At 45.1% G+C, this 25,787-nt stretch overlaps 1 protein-coding gene across 1 annotated transcript; it reads right to left on the bottom strand.

The window, feature by feature from the left end:
* Positions 1-1,165: 1,165 nt before the first annotated feature.
* NDHS (NAD(P)H-quinone oxidoreductase subunit S) lies at positions 1,166-2,066 on the bottom strand. Its single transcript, XM_048713698.2, has one exon. It carries the CDS (start codon positions 2,002-2,004, stop codon positions 1,285-1,287), a length of 720 nt encoding a protein of 239 aa, XP_048569655.2. The 5' UTR covers positions 2,005-2,066; the 3' UTR covers positions 1,166-1,284.
* Between the last annotated feature and the right edge of the window lie 23,721 nt (positions 2,067-25,787).

Here is a 25,787-nt window from a genome sequence, read left to right as displayed (position 1 = left end):
ACGGGTTTCGATTTGTAGCAACTTCTCGATTTACACAATTCCAACCACTTATCAACTAGGCAGCCAACTTCAAATCCCTGAAAAAATAAGGGACGAAGTGAACCAATATTTTTTTTTGCGAGAAAATTTCCGATCTATTCATCTTTAATCATGGCAGTACAACAAATACTAAAAATAATAAAAATTACATCCAGATTCATAGAGCATCTAGCGACGACTACCAGCACTGAAGCGAGCCGAAGGCGCGCCGCCGTCATCGCCCCTCCATCGCCGGAGTCGGGCACAACTTGTTGTAGTAGACAGTCGAGAAGTCGTCGTGTTAAGGCCCCGCAGGACTAGCGCACCAGAACAGCAACCGTCGCAGATGAAGAATAACGTAGATCAGAAAGATCCAATCCGAAGAAACGCGAACGTAGACGAACAACGACGAGATCCGAGCAAATCTATTAAAGATAGATCCGCCGGAGACACACCTCCACACGCCCACCAACGGTGCTAGACGCACCACCGAAACGGGGGCTAGGCGGGGAGACCTTTATTCCATCTTCAGGGAGCCGCCGTCGTCTCGTCTTTCTAAGCAGGACACAAACCCTAGCAAAATTGAAAGAAACGACTAAAAACGGAGCCCTCCCGCCGGCCCTTGCCGAGATCCACCGCGCCCACATAGCCCTAGAGGCACCGGAGAGAAGGCGGACCTGCGGCGGCGGCGGCAGGAGGCGGAAACCCTAAAAGTACTGCTCAACTATAACCACCAAGCCACTAATCCCAGTATGCCGAGTAGTTTATTCGTATGACAAATTGAACTCTTTTCTTTTCAATAAGGAAATTGAACTCTGGGATGACGATATACTATTACATACTATTTTCCGGTTTATTTGGCTTGCGTGTATCCCCAAATTGACAACTTACCTATATGACACAAGTAACATAATTTGAAGTTTCTAACGATATAATTTTTGTGACATAAATCGTACTACGTTTGTCAAATTGTTATTTCATGAATGCGTGCAGGTTTAATAAACCGAAAAGGAGGTACTCTCTTCGATCCAAATTAAGTGCGGTGGTTTTAGTTCAAGAATCGGACAGAGTACTATCGATGGGCTGCTCACAAGCCAAAAATCATCTAAGCAGAAATTCAGATCAAATGTGATCAACCATGTGGCAATTAACAAGAAAGCTAAATTTCATTATCTCCATATTTGTTCCAAATTCAGACTAACACTTCAACTACACATACATACACACACACATCCATGCAGGAACATGAACAAGAAGCATGGCAACTCAAGCCTTTATGGCGGCCGTGCCTTCCTCTTCCTTCTTCTTCTCGGCCACCTCGTCCTCGTCCATGGCCGCGACGAGCGCCTCGAGCACGACCGACTTGGGGTTCACCATGGGCGGGCCCTTCTCCCGGCCCTCGAGCTCGTCGACGCCGAAGGTGATGAGCCTATCCCAGTTCCCGCCCTCGAACAGCACCCCGACCTTCCCATCGGTGACGCGCTGCACGATGCCGCAGTACATGTGGTACGCGTTGTTGGGGTTCTTGACGAGCACCACCATGCCCGGGAGGAACAGCGGCAGCTCGGGTGCCCTCGGCCTCCCCGCCGGAACCACGGCGGAGGACGCTTTCCCGTCCGTTTGGGTTTTCTTGGGAGGAGGAGGCGGGTTCTTGGCGACGAAGTCCTTGAGCCCGACCTCGCCGCCGGGGAAGCCGCCCGTGAGGCCCATCATCTCCTTCTCGAACGCGTCCGGGTCCACCGCCGGCGGGTACGACTCAGCGCTTCCTGGTGAGGAGTCTCCCGAGGGCGTGGATGGAGGAGGTGAGGGCGGGGTGGGCGAAAGGAGCTCCTTGCGGATGCCGACCTCACCATTGCAGAGGCCGCGGCCGCCGAGGATTTCGGAGAGGCGGAAGGACGCGGAGGGAGGAGGGGCGGGGAGGCGGATGCGGTGGGGGTGCAGCGGCGGGGGCCGGAGGAAGGAGGGGGTGGTGGGCGCGGGCGCCATTGGAGGGAGAAGAAGATTGGAGCAATGTGTGGAAGTGGGGACAGGGGGAGCAGAAGAGGTGATGAGGCGGCCCGTGCGCTTCTTCACACGTGGCGTTGCTGATCAGTTGGTACTTCTATGAAAGGCGTGGGTGTGGATGAGAAACGGGTGAAGAAACACTGGCGTGTCTGACCCAGTTGAGTTTGGTAGAGAAAAGCAGGCCAAAAACTAACATTTGGATATTGTTTGTTTGCCTGTATTGAGATCATTGTTTATTACAGAATCCGTAAATTTTTAAGCGTCCGCCAACACCCACAAACTTATTTTCAGCTAGTACAGTAAATGAACTGTAATTTTTAATAAGAAAAATTGCATGGTAGTGACAGATTTTGATTCTGACATTTGGGACTCACGAGAAAAATTCTATCCAAGGCGGCGTCCACTCGACAGTAAACATTCAGAAACCTGGTTTTAAAATTACTGTAAATCCAAAACTCGCCTGAAAATCATAAAACTTGACATGATGTTATGACATGGCACCAACATGTTATGATAAAAAAATTATATAATTTGAGACAAGTTTTGGTATAAACTTCTTACAAACCGGAATTTCTCTCAAGAAACCTCATGGTTCCAAGAGAGAACTTGTCACTTGTGTGTGGGAAACCATACGCCGTCTCTTCCCACCTTAATTTATTTTAGAGGCAACATGCAACGATATGAGTATCGTTCTAAAAATATGAAATTATTCAGGGTTCATCTCGCCTTTTTATACATTATTTGAGTTTTCTAGCCATTTTGAAACATACTTTGGTGTGTGCAAATGTCATGTGGGTACTAGCCACCTATGTAATTGGACGTTCAATTTGATTATGAAATCCAGTCCTTATAAGTTATAAGTACACATATTATTGTTTTGTATGCAATGACATCACGCACAAACCATACTAGAGAACCCGTTGGTGATGAATTCATCACCCGCTGACAATTGTATTCCAGCAAACGTTTGCCCACAACACACACGACTTATTATCAGAAATTGTATGTGTTATTATCGGTCTTTGCACACATTTTTGATTACAGATCTGTTTGCCGCGTATCACATACATCTTGTTAAGTTGAACCGTTTCTGCTGTCTCGGCTCATGGCAAACAGTTCATCCGAGTGAACTGTATGACATCTGTCGCACACACCTTGATCTACCCGACCGTTTTTATTGTGTTGCCTAATCAAACAGTTCATCCGGATGAATTGTATGCCGTATATGGCACACACCTTCATCTGGCTGCCGGGTTCTGTTGTTAATCTTACGCAAACAATTCATTCGAGTGAATTGTATGCCACGCATCACACACACACAACTATAATCTGAATCGTGTTTGATGTCTTCGCCTTCGCAAATGTTTTGTATTTTTTGACGGTTTTATTACATCACCGTTTGCGATTAATGCATCACACACAGTTTCATCGAAGGGTCTCTGATTGTAGTGTCGTGTTTGCACCATCCTGCAGTAGTGATATTTGAGTTCTTGATCCTATCTGCTAGTTATATGCACTTATTATTGTTCGATCCGTAGACCCCAAGGTGACAATAATTAGGATACTCTCCGGGGATGGCTGTAATTTGAGGAGTTCATGTATTCCCTATGTGTTAATGCTTTGTTCTGGCTCTCCATCGTATCTACTTTTCCAAACACTTTTGACCTTATTTTGGACTCTAACTTGCATGATTTGAATGGAACTAACCCGGACTGACGCTGTTTTCAGCAGAATTGCCATGGTGTTATTTTCGTGCAGAATAAAAGTTCTTGGAATGACCTCAAACTTCACGGAGAATATTTTTAGAATTTATAAAAAATACTAGCGAAAGAATCAGCACCAGGGGAGCCACACCCTATCCACGAGGGTGGGGGCGCCCCCCCCGAGGCTCCACCAACCTCAACTCCAACTCTATATATTCACGTTCGGGGAGAAAAAACAGAGAGAAGGATTCATCACGTTTTACGATACGGAGCCGCCGCCAAGCCCTAATCTCTCTCGGGAGGGCTGATCTGGAGTCCATTCGGGGCTTCGGAGAGGGGAATCCGTCGCCATCGTCATCGTCATCATCAACCTTCCTCCATCACCAATTTCATGATGCTCACCGCCGTGTGTGAGTAATTCCATCGTAGGCTTGCTGGACCGTGATGGGTTGGATGAGATTTATCATGTAATTGAGTTAGTTTTGTTAGGGTTCGATCCCTAGTATCCACTATGTTCTGAGATTGATGTTGCTATGGCTTTGCTATGCTTAATGCTTGTCACTAGGGCCCGAGTGCCATGATCTCAGATCTGAACCTATTATGTTTTCATGAATATATGTGAGTTCTTGATCCTATTTTGCAAGTCAATAGTCACCTACTATGTGTTATGATCCGGTAACCCCGAAGTGACAATAATCGGGACCATTCCCGGTGATGACCTTAGTTTGAGGAGTTCATGTATTCACTAAGTGTTAATGGTTTGTTCCGGTACTCTATTAAAATGAGGCCTTAATATACCTTAGTTTCCAATAGGACCCCGCTGCCACGGGAGGGTAGGACAAAAGATTTCATGCAAGTTCTTTTCCATAAGCACGTATGACTATATTCGGAATACATGCCTACATTACATTGATGAACTGGAGCTAGTTCTGTGTCACCCTATGTTATAACTGTTGCATGAGGAATCACATCTGACATAATTATCCATCACTGATCCATTTCCTACGAGCTTTTCACATATTGATCTTTGCTTAGTTACTTTACCGTTGCCACTGTTACAATCACTACAAAACCAATATTGTTACTTTTGCCACCGTTACCGTTACTTCTATATTACTTTGCTACTAAATAATTTGTTGCAGATATTAAGTCTTTCAGGTGCAGTTGAATTGACAACTCAATTGTTAATACTTGAGAATATTCTTTGGCTCCCCTTATGTCGAATCAATAAATTTGCGTTGAATACTCTACCCTTGAAAACTGTTGCGACCCCCTATACTTGTGGGTTATCAAGACTATTTTCTGGTGCCGTTGCCGAGGAGCATAGCTCTATTCTTTGAGTCACTTGGGATTTATATTTGTTGATCACTATGAGGAACTTGAAAGATGAAAGAACCAAGATTTTTCCCTCAACTAAGAGGGGAGGTAAGGAACTGCCATCTAGCTCTGCACTTGATTCACCTTCTGTTTTGAGTAAACTTGTGACACCTACACCTGCTACTGATTTTGATATGTCGCATGTTATTGATGATGCCACTTCTGCTATGCATGATACTTATGATGAAACTACTTCTATGCTTGATAATACTGTGCCATTAGGTGAATTTCTCGATGAACAACTTGCTAGGGTTAGAGAGAATGAAGTTATTGAAACTGATAATATTGATGAAAGTGATGATGAAGATTCTCCCCCTAGATATGAATTGCCTGATGTGCCTGAGGGTTATGTTATGGATGAAGAAACTGCTAGAGATTTTTTAGCTTGCAATGGTAGATATGATCTTAAGAAACTGTTAGGTAAGCTGAAAGAAAAATCTTTGAATGCTAGAATGAAATATGACCCTGCTTTTGCTACTTCACCTATCTGTATTTCTGATAAGGATTATGATTTCTTTGTCGACCCTGAGATAATTACTTTGGTTGAATCTGATCCTTTTTATGGCCATGAATCTGAAACTGTTGTGGCACATCTTACTAAATTGAATGATATAGCCACCCTATTCACTAATGAGGAAAAAATTCGTTACTACTATATCGTTAAGTTATTTCCGTTCTCATTAAAGGGTGATGCTAAAATATGGTTTAATTCTCTTGATCCTGGTTGTGTGCGTAGTCCCCAGGATATGATTTATTACTTCTCTGCTAAATATTTCCCCGCTCATAATAAACAAGCTGCCTTAAGGGAAATATATAATTTTGTGCAAATTGAAGAAGAGAGTCTCCCACAAGCTTGGGGGAGGCTTCTACGATTACTTAATGCTTTTCCTGATCATCCTCTCAAGAAAAATGAAATACTTGATATCTTTTATAATGGACTAACCGATGCTTCCAGAGACCACCTGGATAGTTGTGCTGGTTGTGTTTTCAGGGAAAGAACTGTGGATCAAGCTGAATTGCTATTGAATAATATGTTGAGTAATGATAATGATTGGACACTTCCTGAACCAACTCTTAAACCAACTCTGAAGAAAAGGGGTATTTCATTTCTCAGTCCTGAAGATATGCAAGAGGCAAAGAAATCTATGAAAGAAAAAGGTATTAAAGCTGAAGATGTTAAGAATTTACCACCTATTGAAGAAATACATGGTCTTGATAACCCGACACAGGTAGTAAAGGTAAATTCTCTCTATAGATTTGTGACGCCCCCGATTCAATCGTACACTAATCATACACGCAAACGTGTACGCTCAAGATCAGGGACTCACGGGAAGATATCACAACACAACTCTACAAATAAAATAAGTCATACAAGCATCATATTACAAGCCAGGGGCCTCGAAGGCTCGAATACAAGAGCTCGATCATAGACGAGTCAGCGGAAGCAACAATATCTGAGTACAAACATAAGTTAAACAAGTTTGCCTTAAGAAGGCTAGCACAAACTGGGATACAGATCGGAAGAGGTGCAGGCCTCCTGCCTGGGATCCTCCTAACTACTCCTGGTCGTCGTCAGCGAGCAGCACGTAGTAGTAGGCACCTCCGGTGTAGTAGGAGTTGTCGTCGACGGTGGCGTATGGCTCCTGGGCTCCAACATCTGGTTGCGACAACCAGGTAGAAGGGATAGGGGGAAAAGAGGGAGAAAGCAACCGTGAGTACTCATCCAAAGTACTCGCAAGCAAGGAGCTACACTACATATGCATGGGTATCAAATGGAATAAGGGTATCATATGTGGACTGAACTGCAGAATGCCAGAATAAGAGGGGGATAGCTAGTCCTTTCGAAGACTACGCTTCTGGCAACCTCCATCTTGCAGCATGTAGAAGAGAGTAGACGGAAGTCCTCCAAGTAGCATCGCATAGCAATATCCTAACCGATGATCCTCCCCTCGTCGCCCTGTGAGAGAGCGATCACCGGTTGTATCTGGCATTTGGAAGGGTGTGTTTTATTAAGTATCCGGTTCTAGTTGTCATAAGGTCAAGGTACAACTCCAAGTCGTCCTGTTACCGAAGATCACGGCTATTTGAATAGATTAACTTCCCTGCAGGGGTGCACCACATTCCCCAACACGCTTGATCCCATTTGGCCGGACACACTTTCCTGGGTCATGCCCGGCCTCGGAAGATCAACACGTCGCAGCCCCACCTAGACCAACAGAGAGGTCAGCACGCCGGTCTAAACCTAAGCGCCCAAGGGTCTGGGCCCATCGCCCTTAGCACACCTGCACGTTGCGAACGCGGCCGGAAGCAGAACTAGCCCCCTTAATACAAGAGCAGGCTTACGTTCCAACCCGGCGCGCGCCGCTCAGTCGCTGACGTCACGAAGGCTTCGACTGATACCACGACGCCGGGATACCCATAACTACTCCCGCGTAGATGGTTAGTGCGTATAGACCAAATGGCCAGACTCAGATCAAAAACCCAGATCTCGTTAAGCGTGTTAAGTATCCGCGAATGCCAACCAGGGACAGGCCCACCTCTCTCCTAGGTGGTCTCAACCTGCCCTGTCGCTCCGCCTCAAAGTAACAGTCGGGGGCCGTCGGGAACCCAGGCCCACCTCTACCGGGATGGAGCCACCTGCCCCTTCAGCCCCCATCTCCGAACAGTATCACAGGTAAGGTAACTGTGTAAAGTATATTGTATATGCCCGTGGTCACCTCCCGAAGTGATCACGGCCCAGTAGTATAGCATGGCAGACGGACAAGAGTGTAGGGCCATTGATGGAACACTAGCATCCTATACTAAGCAGTAGGATAGCAGGTAATGGTAACAACAGTATTAGCAAGGATAGGCTATGCATCAGGATAGGAATAACGGAAAGCAGTAACATGCTACACTACTCTAATGCAAGCAGTATAGAGAAGAATAGGCGATATCTGGTGATCAAGGGGGGGGGGCTTGCCTGGTTGTTCTGGCAAGAGAGAGAGGGGTCGTCAACACCGTAGTCGTACTGGGTAGCAGCGGCGTCGGTCTCGGTGTCTAGCGGAAGAAGAGGGGGAAGAAACAATGAATATAATGCAAACAGATGCATAACGATGCATGACAAGACAAGTAACGGTGCTAGGGGTGCCCTAACGCGGTATTAGGTGATACCGGTGAAGGGGGATAACATCCGGGAAAGTATCCCCGATGTTTCGTGTTTTCGGACAGACGAACCGGAGGGGGAAAGTTGCGTGTTCGCTATGCTAGGGATGCGTGGCGGATAAACGGGCTGCGTATTCAAATTTGTCTCGTCGTTCTGAGCAACTTTCACGTTCAAAGTTTTTCGATCCGAGCTACGGTTTTTTTATATTATTTTCTGAAGTTTTAAGCATTTAGAATTAATTTAATAAACTGGTCAATGGTCAACAGTCAACAGAGTTGACTGGACAACAGGGTCAACAGACCCGCATGTCATTGCCTCAAACACTAACTAATAGAATATCTAACTAATTAGATTAGCTAATATTAGTTAGACTAATTAACAAATAATTAGCTTAATTAAAATACCTAATTAACTAATTAATTAATTAATTAACATTATTATTTTTTTATTTTTTATTTACTGACAGTAGTACTGGGCCACTGGACAATGTCCAGCTGGACACGTCCAGGGCAGCACCACACATGGCCGGACAATGTCCAGGCCACACCCTTTGGCGCGCCGGACATGTCCGGGCTGGGCGGGGCACGCACGCGGCTAGCGGCCATGGCCGAGCCGGCCGGTGCGGTAGCCGCTAGGGTGCCGAAGGGGGTGAAGGGGGGCTGCTGGGCGGAGGCAGGCGAGGTGGCGGGGGGTCGGCCGGAGCAGCGGGCGGCCGGGTGGCATGGCCGGCGACGCGTGGCCGTGCGGCGGTGGGCGAGGCCAGCAGGGAGGCAAGCGGGGCATGTGCGGGCGAGCGGGAGCGGGGCGCGGCTGCCGGTGGCCGTGGCCAGAGGCGACGACGCGGTGGCGCGGCCAGGGCGTGTTGCGCTCGGCCGGTGCAGTGGCCACGGACGGCGTGGAGGGGCGCGACGACCGGGAGGAAAAGGGGCGAGCGGGGCAGCGGGCGGCTCACATGGGGACGGCAGAGGCAGTGAGGGAGGGAGCCGGGAGGCGGCCGGCGGCGGCGGGGTGGCCCGGCGACGGGGCAGGGCGCCGGTGGGGCGCTGTGTCGGGGAGGCGGCGGTGGAGCGCAGGATCGGGTCTCCTCCCGATCCAGAATGAAGAAGGGGGCTGGGTGAACAGTGGGCTGGTTTAGGGTTTGGGTGTGGTGGGCTAGGGTGGAGGTGGTGGCCATATAGGCCATAGGTAGTGGGCCGGCCAGCTGGGCCTCACGGCCCAGTTGGCCAGGGTGGGTTTTGTTTATTACATTTTAGGTTTTTGTTTTATTTGCCAACTCAGATTTAATTCATTTCACAAATGCTTGGCCATGAAAAATGTAGGACCACACTCTAAAATTATCATAAGCATTTTGCCCATTGCGACAAAAAGTTTTACCTAAAAACAAAATAGTTTGGCAATTTTAATAATTATCAAAGCCATTAAAAATAATTGTTTTGTTGCTCTTCAAAACGTTTGGGCATTTTAAACATATCATTTAACATCGAATCTAGCATGACAAATGTCCAGAGAATATTTGCCACATGACTAACATTTTAGTTCATATGTTAGTGAGTTTGAAAAATGCAATTATAATTTGAATTTGAATTTGAATCGTTTTCGAACCAACCTGAATTTAACAATAGTGACCGCGGTGACGTGGCATCATTAGTAGGAAATTACTGTAGCAGGATTACCCGGGCGTCCCAATTCTCCTCCACTACAAGAAATTTCGTCCCGAGATTTAAGCGGTGGAGTAAGTGGGAAAAGTTCTGGTTGCGATATTCTAACGGGTCTTCTCGGTCTTGGTTGCCTTCCTCAAAGAAGTCAATCCATTATATTGATGTCTTTGTTCCTCAGCTTCAGGTCATCATGATGAAGTCGTCATCTTTTCTTCGGGGTCTTCATCGTCCTACGAACGCGATAAAGGGGAAAAACTTTGGAAGAACGCATCTTCACAAAGTTGGGCATCTGACAGTGAACTCAATGGGAAATACACGAAGTACCCCACGAGTTGTATTACAGTGAATTTGTTGAGAGCAATACGCGATGGTACAAAAGTTTTGAATGGGTAGGCAATCATTCGATGCCTAGACAGAAGCTGAAATGGGGGCTTGAACGACGAGAATAACATGGTGTTTGATACAAGGATGAAACATGGCAGAATTTAGCTCGTGAATTACACACGAAGCCAAGTGCAAAGGATACATTAGAATCCAGGCTGAACAGGAGAGTCGGGTTTCGATCCAATGGACCTGTGGTTTATGGGCCCACCATGTGGGTTGAAAGTAGGAAAGGTGTGACATCTTGCACAGAAAGAAAGGCATGTCGGCAACAATGTCGGTACCAAGGACGGGGAACGACGAGAACCATTTTCCTGCTTGTTACGAGGCGAACCAATAAGCAAAGTTCTCGCCCACCGGCAGTACCGGAATGTTATCAACAATAGTAACAAGGTATTGCTGACAGGGTTGTACACCGAGGTGCTTTCATAAATAGATAATTATAATTTCCTAGATCATATAGATCAAGAAGGTTAAACAGAACAATGGAAAGGAAAATGTGATCAACACATTAATCAGAACAATGGAGAGGAAAAATTGTGTTTACACACAAGTATTAGGAGTATATCCTTCCCATGGACAAGCAGAATATGGCATACAGGGTAGAAGAGCAAGTATCCAACCATTTAGATAAAGAGACAATGGATAATCAAGATGTTACCCATACATCGATGTTCGGACAATTGACAAAGAAACATTTAGCATCGCGCTTCCAATGTTCCTGTTGAAGATCAGGATATCATAGTTATGCCTCGAGGTAGCAATGATTTGGTGTTTCAAACAAGGGCCAGACTTTGGATACACAAATGATCCTTTAGGAGCAACTTATAAAATAAGTGTTATGATTTCCTCATGGAAGAATCGCTAAGCTTGCTAAAAGGAAACTATAACAATAGGCCCTCCAGCTAGGTGTGTTAGGCATGACATCACCTTACCGGGTCATATAAATACCAACATTATAACTCTTGGAAAATGCGTCCCAACCATCATATTTGACCGGGATTCATATCTGATTGGTGTTAGGATATCTCAGACTCAGGATGCCTGAGAAGAAGAGGTGCAACACAATTGACGAGATGACATTATATGATTCTCGGGAAATGAACTATGGAAGCAAGTTCTGAATCATGCGTTCATCATTAAACCAAGGAGAGGATGAGGAGGTGGCTGATAGGCTCGGCAACAATTCATCGAGATTTCCAAAGGATGGATTTCCACAATTATGTGAACAAGGAAATATTTGTTGGATCAAATGATATAATGATGTATGCTCGAGGGAAACATACACAACTGAACAATGATAGAAGGGTGCACCCAGGAATCTGGACTAGGTAGCACGATCAATGTTCGAATGGTGGTTCATCGACTGATAGGCTAAGAATGAATTATCGATCATTAACTTCAAAGCAATAGGGTTGCTAGAAGTGCAGAATCCAAACAACACCGTTCACTTGTGGGTACCCTGGTTGGAATCAACACGAGGACCAAGAAGAATGGTGATGGTGAGAAGTATCATTATAGCAAGAATTCTTAAGAGGTGGAGCAATCCTCACAACATTCTTGACATCAAAGAGGGTAATACTCCGCGGTAGAACATAACATAAGTCGGATAGCAAGGAACTCAAGGTACAACACAAAACAGGAACAAGTTTTGTGTTTGGAGGGAATGCAATAATGTTGTCGATGATAACACAAATCATCGAGGGCAAGGATATTATTTCTCATCATGAATTCATTTGATATCCTGGAAGAGCTCAGAATGCCGATGATGATCACGACACAATTTGTTGAGAGATTTCATGAAGATGTAATCGGTCGGCGATGACATCAAGTCAAATGAATGATGACGCGAAAGGTTATTGGAACCATGGGTACGACACAAACTTGAAATCAAGTTTGTTGTTTGATGTGAAACAATAAGACAAGGAAGATCGACGTAAGCTTAGCCCATCATCGAAATTGTGCTCCGGAAAGAAGGACCAGGTAGCACAGTTAAAATTTGGCACGATAATGATATAGCCGAGTAGGCTCGGAATGACGTGATCGAGTTCAGTCTCGTAAGTAATGAAGGTTACCAAGAGTTGTTGAATCATAGTGCAGACTCAATTCAGTTGTCAGTGTCCTTGAGGGGTTCTAACAACTGAGAACCCGTTGGAAAAATGGAATCGGCAAGAATATTAGTTGATGAAGAACTCATAAGAAGTTATGTATTCCGTGGTATCCTCGAGATACCAGGGGGTAATACTCGACGAGAGATCAAAGTAGAGGTTGGACTGGGGTATTGCTCTGCAGAAGACAAGTGCTTAAACTTGCACGAGAAACGGTACCTAAAAGAGAACATGGTCGAAACCACGATTGCAAAAGGCCAGATCCCAGATATAATATGAACTTATACCAAGGGAGTAATTAATTTAAGAGAAGCTTTAACGATAAGATCTACATCGTGTCCATGGGCATGAACACAAAGTTCAAGGTCGACTCCCACTTCTTCAATGCATAACCTTACATTTACCTCCCCTTTTCGAAGTTGTAGTGTTGAAAAGTTATCTGACGAAGCGTCAGCAGGGTATAACCCGCATAAATTTCGAGGTCACACAAATTAAGGAAGGCATAGTTTCAACCCGTCAGGGTATCATGGAAACATATACCACAAGCTTTGAGAGTAAATATTACCAGCTCGAAAGCAGAGCATGGTTGGCAAAAGGAGAGGATACAAATTACCAAAGGCATTATGTATCGGAGAAAGAACTCACAAGGTGATTAATTATGAAGGACATTGTCGGATAATAATACAACAGTGGATATGGTGATCCACAATGGAGCTGATGTGAGTATCGATACCCAATCAGAGGAAGAAAGAATGCAAATGCATTGTTTTACAGAACATCTGAATAATTCAACGTTTAAATAACAAAGGAATTATGATTTTCAAATCAAGGGATCAGGAGCAAACGCTCTGATCAAGGACGGACAAGTTGAATAGACTTAGGGGTACAATCGATGGCAATCTGATTGGTTGAGAACCAGCTCACGTTTTAAATGACATCTGAGCTGGAAGGATGAATTCTATGATCTGAGTGAGGATTGCGAGAATTTGCAACATATTGAGTCAATGGACTCAAAATGATATTGACAAAGGTTGCCAATAAGATTACTATACTTATGGGATTAACCATAATGCAAGCAAGCAAGAATTTCAGGAGCAATAGGTTGCTCAGGATTTTCGGAAGACCGAATGGTATTTCGTAGAATTTTGTGAACTGCATGAATATCTGGGGATGAGCGGATACTCGATAAATGCGAGTAATTATCCGTAGTGGTATGCATGTGGCAAAGAACTGCAAGGCAGTAGGCACAAAGTATTCTCGGGGTATCTTATAATAACAAGATCGACTGGGAATAAAAGTAAGCACGACAGGTCTAAATAATTATCCATAGGGATATTTCGGTGGTAGGGAATTGCAAAAGCAATGGCATAAGGTTTCGGGAGAACATCGGAGAGTATTGTCAGAATCTTCTGTTGAAGCAGTCGATCATCTGTAATGAAGGGGCTCTTCGGCAGGAAGTGGTAACGAGAACCTAGAGTTAGATTTTAGCAAAATCATTTAACCCGAGTAGGAGAGAGTCAGAATCCCGGAGTAAAGATCGAGAAGTAAAAGATCCTAATACCACCCAATGGCGACGTGGGCCCATGGGCCGCACAACCATGTTAGTAAAAGTTTTGCAAGGTCTAGACTCGACTTTGGCCAAGGAGTATGGAAGGGGGATTCCTACAGGCAGTCGGCTCTGATACCAACTTGTGACGCCCCCGATTCAATCGTACACTAATCATACACGCAAACGTGTACGATCAAGATCAGGGACTCACGGGAAGATATCACAACACAACTCTACAAATAAAATAAGTCATACAAGCATCATATTACAAGCCAGGGGCCTCGAAGGCTCGAATACAAGAGCTCGATCATAGACGAGTCAGCGGAAGCAAAAATATCTGAGTACAGACATAAGTTAAACAAGTTTGCCTTAAGAAGGCTAGCACAAACTGGGATACAGATCGGAAGAGGCGCAGGCCTCCTGCCTGGGATCCTCCTAACTAATCCTGGTCGTCGTCAGCGGGCAGCACGTAGTAGTAGGCACCTCCGGTGTAGTAGGAGTCGTCGTCGACGGTGGCGTCTGGCTCCTGGGCTCCAACATCTGGTTGCGACAACCAGGTAGAAGGGATAGGGGGAAAAGAGGGAGAAAGCAACCGTGAGTACTCATCCAAAGTACTCGCAAGCAAGGAGCTACACTACATATGCATGGGTATCAAATGGAATAAGGGTATCATATGTGGACTGAACTGCAGAATGCCAGAATAAGAGGGGGATAGCTAGTCCTTTCGAAGACTACACTTCTGGCAACCTCCATCTTGCAGCATGTAGAAGAGAGTAGACGGAAGTCCTCCAAGTAGCATCGCATAGCAATATCCTAACCGATGATCCTCCCCTCGTCGCCCTGTGAGAGAGCGATCACCGGTTGTATCTGGCATTTGGAAGGGTGTGTTTTATTAAGTATCCGGTTCTAGTTGTCATAAGGTCAAGGTACAACTCCAAGTCGTCCTGTTACCGAAGATCACGGCTATTCGAATAGATTAACTTCCCTGCAGGGGTGCACCACATTCCCCAACACGCTTGATCCCATTTGGCCGGACACACTTTCCTGGGTCATGCCCGGCCTCGGAAGATCAACACGTCGCAGCCCCACCTAGACCAACAGAGAGGTCAGCACGCCGGTCTAAACCTAAGCGCCCAGGGGTCTGGGCCCATCGCCCTTAGCACACCTGCACGTTGCGAACGCGGCCGGAAGCAGAACTAGCCCCCTTAATACAAGAGCAGGCTTACGTTCCAACCCGGCGCGCGCCGCTCAGTCGCTGACGTCACGAAGGCTTCGGCTGATACCACGACGCCGGGATCCCCATAACTACTCCCGTGTAGATGGTTAGTGCGTATAGACCAAATGGCCAGACTCAGATCAAAAACCTAGATCTCGTTAAGCGTGTTAAGTATCCACGAATGCCGACCAGGGACAGGCCCACCTCTCTCCTAGGTGGTCTCAACCTGCCCTGTCACTCCGCCTCAAAGTAACAGTCGGGGGCCGTCGGGAACCCAGGCCCACCTCTACCGGGATGGAGCCACCTGCCCCTTCAGCCCCCATCTCCGAACAGTATCACAGGTAAGGTAACTGTGTAAAGTATATTGTATATGCCCGTGGTCACCTCCCGAAGTGATCACGGCCCAGTAGTATAGCATGGCAGACGGACAAGAGTGTAGGGCCATTGATGGAACACTAGCATCCTATACTAAGCAGTAGGATAGCAGGTAATGGTAACAACAGTATTAGCAAGGATAGGCTATGCATCAGGATAGGAATAACGGAAAGCAGTAACATGCTACACTACTCTAATGCAAGCAGTATAGAGAAGAATAGGCGATATCTGGTGATCAAGGGGGGGGGCTTGCCTGGTTGTTCTGGCAAGAGAGAGAGGGGTCGTCAACACCGTAGTCGTACTGGGTAGCAGCGGCGTCGGTCTCGGTGTCTAGCGGAAGAAGAGGGGGAAGAAACAATGAATATAATGCAAACAGATGCATAACGATGCATGACAAGACAAGTAACGGTGCTAGGGGTGCCCTAACGCGGTATTAGGTGATACCGGTGAAGGGGGATAACATCCGGGAAAGTATCCCCGGTGTTTCGCGTTTTCGGACAGACGAACCGGAGGGGGAAAGTTGCGTGTTCGCTATGCTAGGGATGCGTGGCGGATAAACGGGCTGCGTATTCAAATTTGTCTCGTCGTTCTGAGCAACTTTCACGTTCAAAGTTTTTCGATCCGAGCTACGGTTTTTTTTATATTATTTTCTGAAGTTTTAAGCATTTAGAATTAATTTTAATAAACTGGTCAATGGTCAACAGTCAACAGAGTTGACTGGACAACAGGGTCAACAGACCCGCATGTCATTGCCTCAAACACTAACTAATAGAATATCTAACTAATTAGATTAGCTAATATTAGTTAGACTAATTAACAAATAATTAGCTTAATTAAAATACCTAATTAACTAATTAATTAATTAATTAACATTATTATTTTTTTATCTTTTTTTTACTGACAGTAGTACTGGGCCACTGGACAATGTCCAGCCGGACACGTCCAGGGCAGCACCACACATGGCCGGACAATGTCCATGCCACACCCTTTGGCGCGCCGGACATGTCCGGGCTGGGCGGGGCACGCACGCGGCTAGCGGCCATGGCCGAGCCGGCCGGTGCGGTAGCCGCTAGGGTGCCGAAGGGGGTGAAGGGGGGCTGCTGGGCGGAGGCAGGCGAGGTGGCGGGGGGTCGGCCGGAGCAGCGGGCGGCCGGGTGGCATGGCCGGCGACGCGTGGCCGTGCGGCGGTGGGCGAGGCCAGCAGGGAGGCAAGCGGGGCATGTGCGGGCGAGCGGGAGCGGGGCGCGGCTGCCGGTGGCCGTGGCCAGAGGCGACGACGCGGTGGCGCGGCCAGGGCGTATTGCGCTCGGCCGGTGCGGTGGCCACGGACGGCGTGGAGGGGCGCGACGACCGGGAGGAAAAGGGGCGAGCGGGGCAGCGGGCGGCTCACATGGGGACGGCAGAGGCGGTGAGGGAGGGAGCCGGGAGGCGGCCGGCGGCGGCGGGGTGGCCCGGCGACGGGGCGGGGCGCCGGTGGGGCGCTGTGTCGGGGAGGCGGCGGTGGAGCGCAGGATCGGGTCTCCTCCCGATCCAGAATGAAGAAGGGGGCTGGGTAAACAGTGGGCTAGTTTAGGGTTTGGGTGTGGTGGGCTAGGGTGGAGGTGGTGGCCATATAGGCCATAGGTAGTGGGCCGGCCAGCTGGGCCTCACGGCCTAGTTGGCCAGGGTGGGTTTTGTTTATTACATTTTAGGTTTTTGTTTTATTTGCCAACTCAGATTTAATTCATTTCACAAATGCTTGGCCATGAAAATGTAGGACCACACTCTAAAATTATCATAAGCATTTTGCCCACTGCAACAAAAAGTTTTACCTAAAAACAAAATAGTTTGGCAATTTTAATAATTATCAAAGCCATTAAAAATAATTGTTTTGTTGCTCTTCAAAACGTTTGGGCATTTTAAACATATCATTTAACATCGAATCTAGCATGACAAATATCCAGAGAATATTTGCCACATGACTAACATTTTAGTTCATATGTTAGTGAGTTTGAAAAATGCAATTATAATTTGAATTTGAATTTGAATCGTTTTCAAACCAACCTGAATTTAACAACAGTGACCGCGGTGACGTGGCATCATTAGTAGGAAATTACTATAGCAGGATTACCCGGGGGTCATAAGATTTGATGAAGGTGATATTCCTCGTAATAAGTCTGCTAGCCAATGCTTGGATGAGTTTGATAATTTTATTGTTAGACAAGAAGACTTCAATGCTTATGTTGGTAGACAATTGAAACGTAATGCCTATATGATTGAAAACTTGAGTGTTTATATGTCTAGAGTTAAATGTGAACTTAAACTTATTAGTAAACATGCTTCTATGGTTACCACTCAAGTAGAACAAGTGCTTAAAGCTCAAAATGATTTGCTCAATGAATTAAATAATAAGAAAAATGATAATGCTGTTAGAGTTGTGACTAGAGGGGGTAAAATGACTCAGGAACCTTTGTATCCTGAGGGCCACCCTACGAGAGTTGAGCAAGATTCTCAGATAACTAATGTTGATGCACCTAGTTCTTCTAAGAAGAAGAAAAAGAAAAATGATAGGACTTTGCATGCTTCTAGTGAACCTGTTGTTGACATACCTAAGAATCCCAATTTTATTTCTATTTCTGATGCTGAAACACAATCTGGTAATGAACATGAACGTAGTGATAATATTAATGATGATGTTCATGTTGATGCTCAACCTAGCAATAACAATGATGTAGAGATTGAACCTACTATTGATCTTGATAACCCACAATCAAAGAATCAACATTATGATAAGAGAGACTTTGTTGCTAGGAAGTACGGTAAAGAAAGAGAACCATGGGTTCAGAAACCCATGCCTTTTCCTCCTAAACCATCCAAGAAAAAGGATGATGAGGATTTTGAGCGCTGTCTGAAATGATTAGACCTATATTTTTGCATATGCGTTTGACTGATATGCTTAAGATGAACCCTTATGCTAAGTATATGAAAGATATTGTCACAAATAAAAAAAGATACCGAAAGCTAAAATTTCCACCATGCTTGCCAATTATACTTTTAAAGGTGGAATACCTAAGAAACTAGGAGATCCAGGAGTATCAACTATACCATGCTCCATTAAAAGAAACTATGTTAAAACTGCTTTATGTGATCTTGGAGCCGGTGTTAGTGTTATGCCCTCTCTTTATATCATAGACTTGATTTGAATAAGTTGACACCTACTGAAATATCTTTGCAAATGGCTGATAAATTATCTGCTATACCTGTCAGTATTTGTGAGGATGTGCCTGTTGTGGTTGCAAACATTACTATTTTAACAAATTTTGTTATTCTTGATATCCCCGAGGACGATAGTATGTCTATTATTCTTGGTAGACCCTTTTTGAATACTGCAGGGGCTGTTATAGATTGCAACAAAGGCAATGTCACTTTTCATGTTAATGGTAATGAGCATACGGTACATTTTCCGAGGAAACAACCTCAAGTCCATAGTATAAATTCTATTGGAAAAACTTCAATGATCATTATTGGAGGTTTCGAATTCCCTCTTCCCACTGTCAAAAGGAAATATGATATTCTTATTATTGGGGACATGCATATCCCCGTTGAGGTAACTTAGTGTTATTCGAAAATTCTTCGGTTTCATGTTGTTCGGAAAGAGTTTGTTAACAAGACTTGATCAACCTTGTTAGTGGATTCCTTTTGATGAGCATGAGATAGATGAAGTTAGAAAGTACAACTCTATGTACCCTCTTTTTTACTTTCTGTTATTTAGATTAAATAAAGAAAAAATAGTATTTTCTGTCTGTTTTCTGAATTATCCTTGCAATAAAAATACCCTGAAAATAAAAGTTCTCCAAATGTCCTGAAAATTTTAGATGATTTTTTGTAGAATATTTAAGAATTATTGGCATTGAGAACACACCAGGGGGACCTACCACCTGCCACGAGGGTCCAGGGCGCACCCCCTGCCTCGTGGACCCCACGTGGGCCCCCTCCACTTATTTCTGCACCCACACACTTCGTCTTCCTCCAGAAAAAATCATCCCACAGCTCAAACATGTGTTCTAGCTCATCTTGTTGCCATTTTCGATCTCCTTGCTCAAACCTCCATTCACAAAACTGTTTTGGGGGATTGTTCTTCGGTATGTGACTCCTCCATTGGTCCGATTAGTTTTTGTTCTAGTGCTTTATCTATTGCAAATTTTTGCTGCTTAGGTGACCCTGTTCTTGAGCTTGCATGTCAAATTTATGTGGTCAAAAGTAGTTTTAATGCTTGATATGGCCTCTAGGCACTTGTAGGAGTAGTTGCTATCAATCTTGTTAACTTCGGTTCACTTTTATTTTGAGTCACTAAAAATTTCAGAAATTTTTCAGAGAAAGAAAATGATGAAAAGATTGTTGAGGGGCTCTTCGAGCCGAAGCTCGAAGGATAAGCAAAGTGAAGAGAACAAGAAGCCCAAATATAATCTCCCTCGCACCGTGGAGGTTCGGCCGTGCGAATGGCCTTGTGATGAGTTCTTGAGAGCAGCCGGGATTTATGAGGACTTTTATTATTTGGCTGAGAATGCAGGCCTCATCGATTTCCTCCACGACCAGCGCGAACAGTATCTCCTACTCACTAATATTTTCATGCAAAATTTTTTACTTTCATGCTAAGAAATCATCACCTTCAGTGGAATTTCACTTATATGACGAGGTTAAGGAGATGTCACTATATGATTTTTGTTGGGTCTGTAAGATACCCTTTGCGGGAAGCATAGGGGAACCACATCGTAATGATGTGGAGGGGGTTTATTGATACGATTGTTGTAGGCGAAACGAGGAAATTTTCCGATGCAAGAATTACTAGCATACATTTTCCTGTCCTACGTTACTTTGCAATATTTGCTAGTAGATGCTTAATTGGTCACGGGAACAGTGGAAATCTCAGTGCCCCTGATATTGCTATTTTGCGCCATGCTTTGTTTCATGATACCACTTTCAGTTTAGGCGCTATTGTTGCTAAACGATTAAATCTGAACCGTACAAAGGGCCCCATCTTCGGAGGCATCTTTGCTTCGCGCCTTGCTGCACACTTTAGGATACCTATTAGGCATTATGAGAAAGAGGAAAAGTTGCTGCCCCCTATTTTTCTAGATTATAAGAGTATGGTAGCACATGATTTCATTGTTAAAGATAAGAAGAAGATGCTTAAGTATAAATTGATATTTGAGAAATACAGTGAGATTATTACCTTGCCTGCGCCCTCTTTGTTTAACATATTTTCAGGCACGTACCTCATTTTGCCGGAGGCCGTTTATGCATACTAGAGCCTGACACCAGCTCCAGAGCCTGAGCCGGAGCCATCCCTTGACCCTTATCGACAGTGTTTATCAGTGGGATCCGGAGGAGATCGCCAACCAGTGGCACCTAGAGGACACTCCTCCGTACACCGGAGAGGGCAGCTTTGAGCCATGGCCCTAGACCAACTTAGGCCAAAAGCCTAAGCTTGGGGAAGTACGTATTTCTCACCGACATTACATTCATATTCACATGCTCATTCTAGTTGTCGGCGCTCATACTTTTTCATTGTACTATCCATGCTAGTTTATTTTCTTTTCCAGCATTCTTCTTGTGTGTTTGAAAAACCTTAAGAAAAAAATAGTTGTAGCTTTTAGTTAGTTTACTTTCCATGCTTGTAGTAGTAATAATTAAAAGAAAACCCAAAAATATTTCTCGTTCTTCTTTTGCTTGTTGGGAGCTTTCCCGTGTAAATATTTTTGTTTCTTTTCTTTTCTTTGGGGGTCGAGAGGAGAAGACCATGATGAAATGTTGAGTGGCTCTCATATGCCTTATTGTTGATCTAACAAAGAGCCCATGTTACCTTGTCTTCTCCCTTGTATTGAATGCTTGCAGATTCCAGCTTAGTCCAATGCACGTGCACTATTATTATTATCCACACCATTCGGTTGTGCAAGTGAAAGGCAATAATGACGATATATGATGGACTGATTGAGATGAGAGAAGCTGGTATGAACTCGACCTATCTTGTTTTTTGTAAATATGATTAGTTCATCGTTACTGATTCAGCCTATTATGAATGAAACATGTTTGCAATGAAAATTAGAGATTATAGTTGCTCATGCCATGCTTAATTATCTAGGAGTTTATAATGGTTTACCTTGCGTGCCAACATGCTATTAAAATGGTTGTGATGTGGTATGATAGGGTGGTATCCTCCTTTGAACGATTCGAGTGGCTTGACTTGGCACATGTTCACGCATGTAGTTGAAACAAAATCAACATAGCCTCCACGATATTTATGTTCATGGTGAATTATATCCTACTCATGCTTGCACTCAGTGTTGATTAATTTTAATGCATGTTCATGACTGTTGTCGCTCTCTAGCTGGTCGCTTCCCAGTCTCTTTCTAGCCTTCACTTGTACTAAGCGGGAATACTGCTTGTGCATCCACTTCCATAAACCCCAAAAGTTATTCCATATGAGTCCACCATACCTTCCTATATGCAGTATCTACCTGTCGTTCCAAGTAAATTTGTAGGTGCCAAACTCTAAACCTTCAAATGAAATTCTGCTTTGTATGCTCGAATAGCTCATGTATCAACTAGGGCTGTCTATATCTTCCATGCTAGGTGGGTTATTCTCACGAGGAGTGGACTCCGCTCCTCATTCACGAGAAAATGGCTGGTAACCGGGATGCCAAGTCCCATGCTTAAATTAAAATAATTACAAACAAAACTCCCCCAGGATTGTTGTTAGTTGGAGGCACCCGTTGTTTCGGACAAGCCATGGATTGATGTTTGTTGGTGGTGGGGGAGTATAAACTTTACCATTCTGTTTAGGAACCTCCTATAATGTGTGTAGCATGGAAGATATCCAGATCTCTCGGTTGTTATGTTGACAACGAAAGTATACCACTCAAAATATTATTTATCTCTATTTAAAAAATCGATCTCTGGCACCTCTACAAATCCCTGCTTCCCTCTACGAAGGGCCTATCTATTTACTTTTATGTTGAGTCATCATCCTCTTATTAAAAAGCACCAGTTGGAGAGCACCTCTGTCATTTGCATGCATTACTATTAATTTACATTGAGTATGACTAGATCTCTTTTACCATGAATTACAATGTCCAGTCAGTCCTTGAACTTCAGAGGTGCTCTGCATTTATGTTTTCCGGTCTCAGAAAGGGCTAGCGAGATACCATCTTGTTATATCATATAATGATTGTTTTGAGAAAGTGTTGTCATCCGAGATTTACTATTATTGCTCGCTAGTTGATTATGCCATTGTGAAAGTGCAACTATCCCTGGGTGGTTTTGACAATTCCTAACAACATATAGCTCATTGAGCTAATGCTATTTCAAGATAAATATTTCAGTAAAGCTCAATGATTGGCATAGCATGGATTAGAAATGTGGACCCCTCAAAATGCTAAGGAAAAAATATTGGCTCAAGCTCCTATGTCACCCGATGCCCCATTCTACCTCTTTTCGTGTGCGGGTGTTAAACGTTCGGATTGGACCGAGACTTGTCATGCGGCCTTGGTTTACTACCGGTAGACCGACTGTCAAGTTTCGTACCATTTGGACTTCGTTTGATACTCCAACGGTTAACCAAGGGACCGATAAGGCCTCGTGTGTGTTGCAGCCCAACACCCCTTCAAAGTGGCCCAAAACCCACCTAAACCCCCTCCATCATCTAGATCGTTCGGTCACGATCGCGTGGCCGAAAACCGCACCTCATTTGGACTCTCCTAGCTCCCTCTACCTATAAATATGTGGCCTCCCCCGAAAAATCCACGCAGATCAAACCCTACCCTAACTTCCCTCCGCGCCGTTGGACATGTCTGCCACCGGCGGACGCGCCCACCGCCACGTCGTCCGACCAATGGCGAGGCGACACATCACCGCCGCACCACCCCTCAGCGAATCGCGACGCGCCACCTCAGCCCCGTCTCTCTCTCTCTCCACAGCACGCCGCCGCGGCCCTGCGGGCCCACGGCCGGCCCGCCCGGCCCATCTGGTTGCCGCCCCCGTGCCTGGGCGTCCCCGCCGCCTCGGGCGCCCCGCACCGCCGCCGTTTCCCGTCGCCGTTCGCCGGTGCGGCCCCGTTCGCCGCCGCATCCCTTCGTGCTCGCCGGAGCAGCAGCGAGCTCCACCAGCGCCGCCATGCGCCTCGCGACACGCCCCGGCCGCGCCGCTCATCGTCCGGACCTCGCCGGTCTTGTCTTGCTCCGCCCCACCTCGCCGCCATGGACCCGCTCAAGCTCGCCGGAGGAACTCACCTCGCCGGAGTTGCGAGCTCGCCGGAGAGCTCCGCCGCCCGGATCCGGTGAGGGTGGACCAGATCCACCACTTCCCCGAACCAAACGCGTCCCGGATCTCGTCATCCCGCTCCGTCCGATCCCGTTGACTTTCTCGGAGAGGTTGAATTTCCACTAAGTCCCAGTAATTATTTCCATACTTCTTCATGCCATAACTTCATCACTGTTGCTCTGATTCATGCGTGTAGCATATCGAAATGTTCGTCTCGACGAGTACTCCATTTCATCTCAGTGCATCATGTTCATTTGAGCTCATCTTGATGCCCAAAATGCTGTTGGAAGAGGGCTATGTGATATTAGTTTCAGATTCATATCAGCAAATGCACTTTTGTCATTTTTGCCATGATTAATGTGTGCATGCTATGACCCTGAGCTCTACATGTATTTTGAAGTATGCCATGCCATCTTTACAGGGGTGTATGCCATGTATTTTTGTGATCTCTATGGTGACTAGCACAAGCATGCAAAGTAGCCTACTTAATGTTGCTGAATATTCTAAGTCCTTGTCCTGTTTATATTTTTTATGCCATATGTTCATGTTGATTCCTAGTGATCCGTGCATCTTTTGAGCATGATCAGTAAGGATGTTTTGTAGATATTGTGGTGCTCTATCCATCCATGTCTTTGTTTGCATTTATGGATCACCCTAGCTTGAGTTAATAGAGCTCTACTTTTGCTATATTGTGTTCTTGGCAGATTGTTAACATGTTTAGCAATTTTGCCGAGCTTGTTGTAATTGATCCATGCATTATATGATGTTGTTCTTGCCATGTCTAGCTTCTATACCATGTCTACTTGCTGGGTGTATGCTTAGTTTATCATGCAATGCCTTGTGGTGAGTGCATCGAGCTCATAAACATGCCTACTTGATATCTGTTTTGCCATGTTCCAGTTTTTCACTAAGTCTGAATCTGTTAACGATAATTGCTATGTTCACGTGGTTGCAATTGTATTTTATAATCCCTTTTGGCTTATGGTCAGTAAGGGACTTTTGTTGTATGCTTTGAGTAGCTTCATGCCATGCCTTGCCTTGCCATGATATGTTCCTGTAGCATATTGTTTCATTGCTCTAAACATTGCTTCCTGATGTTAAATTCCTAACATGCTGTTAATTTCACTAAGTCTGAAACCTATTATCATTTGCACTTTTGCCATGCTTGTTTGAACCTGTTAATGAGTGAATTAGCCGTAGCTCAGTGTTCATCTTTTGTCAAGCATCTTGAGTGGTTCCCTTCCATGTATTTTTTTGTCATGTTGGATTGCTGTACCATGTTGCTCTTGATGCATTTAGGTGGTCTCGTGCTGATTATCGCAGACCGGTGCCATATTTGTTTTGCTTGTCATTTGCAAACCATGCATCCAATTCCGGTGATCTTTATATCGATTTCGACCGAAATCAACCCCTCTTTCCAGTGGCACTCTTGGATTTCCAAGTTGAGGCCAGGTTCACTCATCCCTTTCCAAATCATGCATATGCATCACATATCGTATCCCACATATCATACCATGTTTGCATCATGTTGTTTGTGCATTGCACGTGGTTGATTGTGTTCCTTTTGCTTGTTGTTCTTTCTTTGGGTAGAGCCAGGAGATGATTACGTGATCGAGGAGCCCGTTGAGTACGCTTACGAGGATCAAGTCAACTCTGAGAACTTTGCAGGCAAGATGACCATACCCTCGAAATCACTTCTATCTTTGCTTGCTAGATGCTCGCTCTTTTGCTATGCCTATGCTACGATACCTACCACTTGCTTATCATGCCTCCCACATTGCCATGTCAAACCTCTAACCCACCATGTCCTAGCAAACTGTTGTTTGGCTATGTTATCGCTTTGCTCAGCCCCTCTTATAGCGTTGCTAGTTGTAGGTGAAGATTGGAGTTGTTCCTTGTTGGAACATGTTTACTTTTTGGGATATCACAATATCTCTTATTTATTTTAATGCATC

The sequence above is a fragment of the Triticum urartu genome, chromosome 1A, assembly GCF_056163025.1.
Source record: "Triticum urartu cultivar PI428250 chromosome 1A, HENAU_Tu73, whole genome shotgun sequence".
Classification (NCBI taxonomy): Eukaryota; Viridiplantae; Streptophyta; class Magnoliopsida; order Poales; family Poaceae; genus Triticum; species Triticum urartu.
Note: the sequence above shows the minus strand (reverse complement) of the source record. Positions and strands in the feature narration are given on the sequence as shown.